This window comes from Petaurus breviceps, unplaced genomic scaffold, assembly GCF_028583685.1.
Source record: "Petaurus breviceps papuanus isolate PSGF00001 unplaced genomic scaffold, PetGlider_PUasm1.0 189, whole genome shotgun sequence".
Classification (NCBI taxonomy): domain Eukaryota; kingdom Metazoa; phylum Chordata; class Mammalia; order Diprotodontia; family Petauridae; genus Petaurus; species Petaurus breviceps.
Window position 1 is genome coordinate 33,520,686 of NW_027185809.1, and position 1,793 is coordinate 33,522,478.

Here is a 1,793-nt window from a genome sequence, read left to right on the forward strand (position 1 = left end):
AAAAACCATAGACTTGCCATAGGTTCAGGAATGGCTAGAGGTAGGAAGATATAGAGAAAAATTACCTCCATTTAGAGGCAGGAAAAGCTTCAGTTCATATCTCAGTTCTGTTACTATGTGACCATGGATAATTAACTTCTATGAACTTCAGCTTAGCACTCTGTCAAATGGAGATGATGGTATCTGTGGTATTATTACACCTCAATGGAGTATGGGGTGTTGCTGAGCTCTTTTTAGGGCTGCTCATATACCTTTGGTGTCTCCCTAGCACTCAACTCTAATCTGTGGCTTCAAGAAGGTGTAGTATACCCAGTGGTACACCCTGATATACCATCCTAGCAAAGGACTAAATCAGGTTGAGGGTAATCAACAGGCCTCAAATCTATAGTGAGTGAACCCATCCGTGTGAAAACTTCCCCTGGCAGAATGGGAGGATGAAAACAATTTGTTTCTATGTCCCTAAAGGCAGCAGAAACAGGTGCTGTGGAACATTTAAGAACAGAGGTTTCCAAACAGTTTCAAAACTTAGACCTACTGCCCCCTTTAAAAAAAAATACTCAGTACCCCCCTGCAAATCTACTTTTTTTAGCCTGTTAATGTTTTTTTTAATTACCACATCTCAAAAAATGTTTTTAAATGATGCATCTTAAATTTAATAATTTATTGTCGATTTGTGGCTTTTTCCTGCATTGAAATTTTGATGAAGCAATATTGCATCATATAGCTGTATAGTATCATATTGTAAACAAGTCATTACACACATATATTCCTGCCAGTGCATGCTGGACTTCCTGACAACATGCAACATCCTTACCTACTGACACTTGCTTGTTAAGACCTGTCAGTGAACTTGACCAATGATTGGTCACAACTTGTATTTCGTGAGTTTATTTGGAAAAGAATTAATCACTATGACTTTAACTCTATTACACAACAGATGAAACTTGTACAAATGGTTTTTCAAAATTCTCTTCTCTTCTTTCCTTGTGCTTCCACTGCTCCTTTGTTTTTATTTTTATTTTCGTAATCCAAGATTTTTTTTATTGGTCTTTTTTAAGTCACTTATACCATGAATTCATAGGGGATTGATTCCAACAGCTCGGGTTCCTTGCCATTGGTTCTCACAAAGTGTGCTTCTCTGGGTGGTGCAGGCTGGCATTTCAGTTGAACCCAAGTGCCTTTTTCTTTGGCTTCCTTCTTCTTCTGATCATTTTCATTTACCTGCTTCAGGAAGCTATCTCTGCTCTTGGAATGCTTAATATGCTCAATACGCACATTAATTTTTTTGGCTAGAATCTTGCCCTTAACCTGTTTGCTTACAACAATGCCTACAGCATGCTGAGTAACATTATAGACCTGTCTAGTCTTGCCATGGTAACATTTGTGGGGGATTCCTTGCTGAACTGTGCCCATACCCTTGATATCTACAATATCACCTTTCTTGTATATTTGCATATATGTAGCCAAAGGGACAACACCATGTTTTCGAAACGGCCTAAAAAACATGTATCGTGTCCCTCTCCTTTTTCCTTTTGTGTTTGTCATTTTGGCAACTCACTGGAATACAGCGGAGCTGGTGGAAAGGAAGCCCTTTGTTTTTATTCAACCCCTTTTATTTGTACCCAAAGCTACTATCACCCTCCTTCCCTCCCTCCATCATTCCAGTGCCTCCCAGGGGGAAGTATTGCCTACTTTGGGACTCTGTCATAGAGTTTGGTCAGACATCAAAGACCCCAAGGTCATCCACTGTATCCTAGGCCATCACCAGTTGTCCTGACTTTTGACTTGCCACT

General features: G+C 39.7%; 1 protein-coding gene across 1 annotated transcript; it reads right to left on the reverse strand.

The window, feature by feature from the left end:
• Nucleotides 1-1,062: 1,062 nt before the first annotated feature.
• Nucleotides 1,063-1,558, reverse strand: LOC138164120 (large ribosomal subunit protein eL21-like). The gene has a single exon (XM_069091715.1). The coding sequence runs from the start codon at nucleotides 1,543-1,545 to the stop codon at nucleotides 1,063-1,065; it is 483 nt and encodes a 160-aa protein (XP_068947816.1). The 5' UTR covers nucleotides 1,546-1,558.
• Nucleotides 1,559-1,793: the final 235 nt, after the last annotated feature.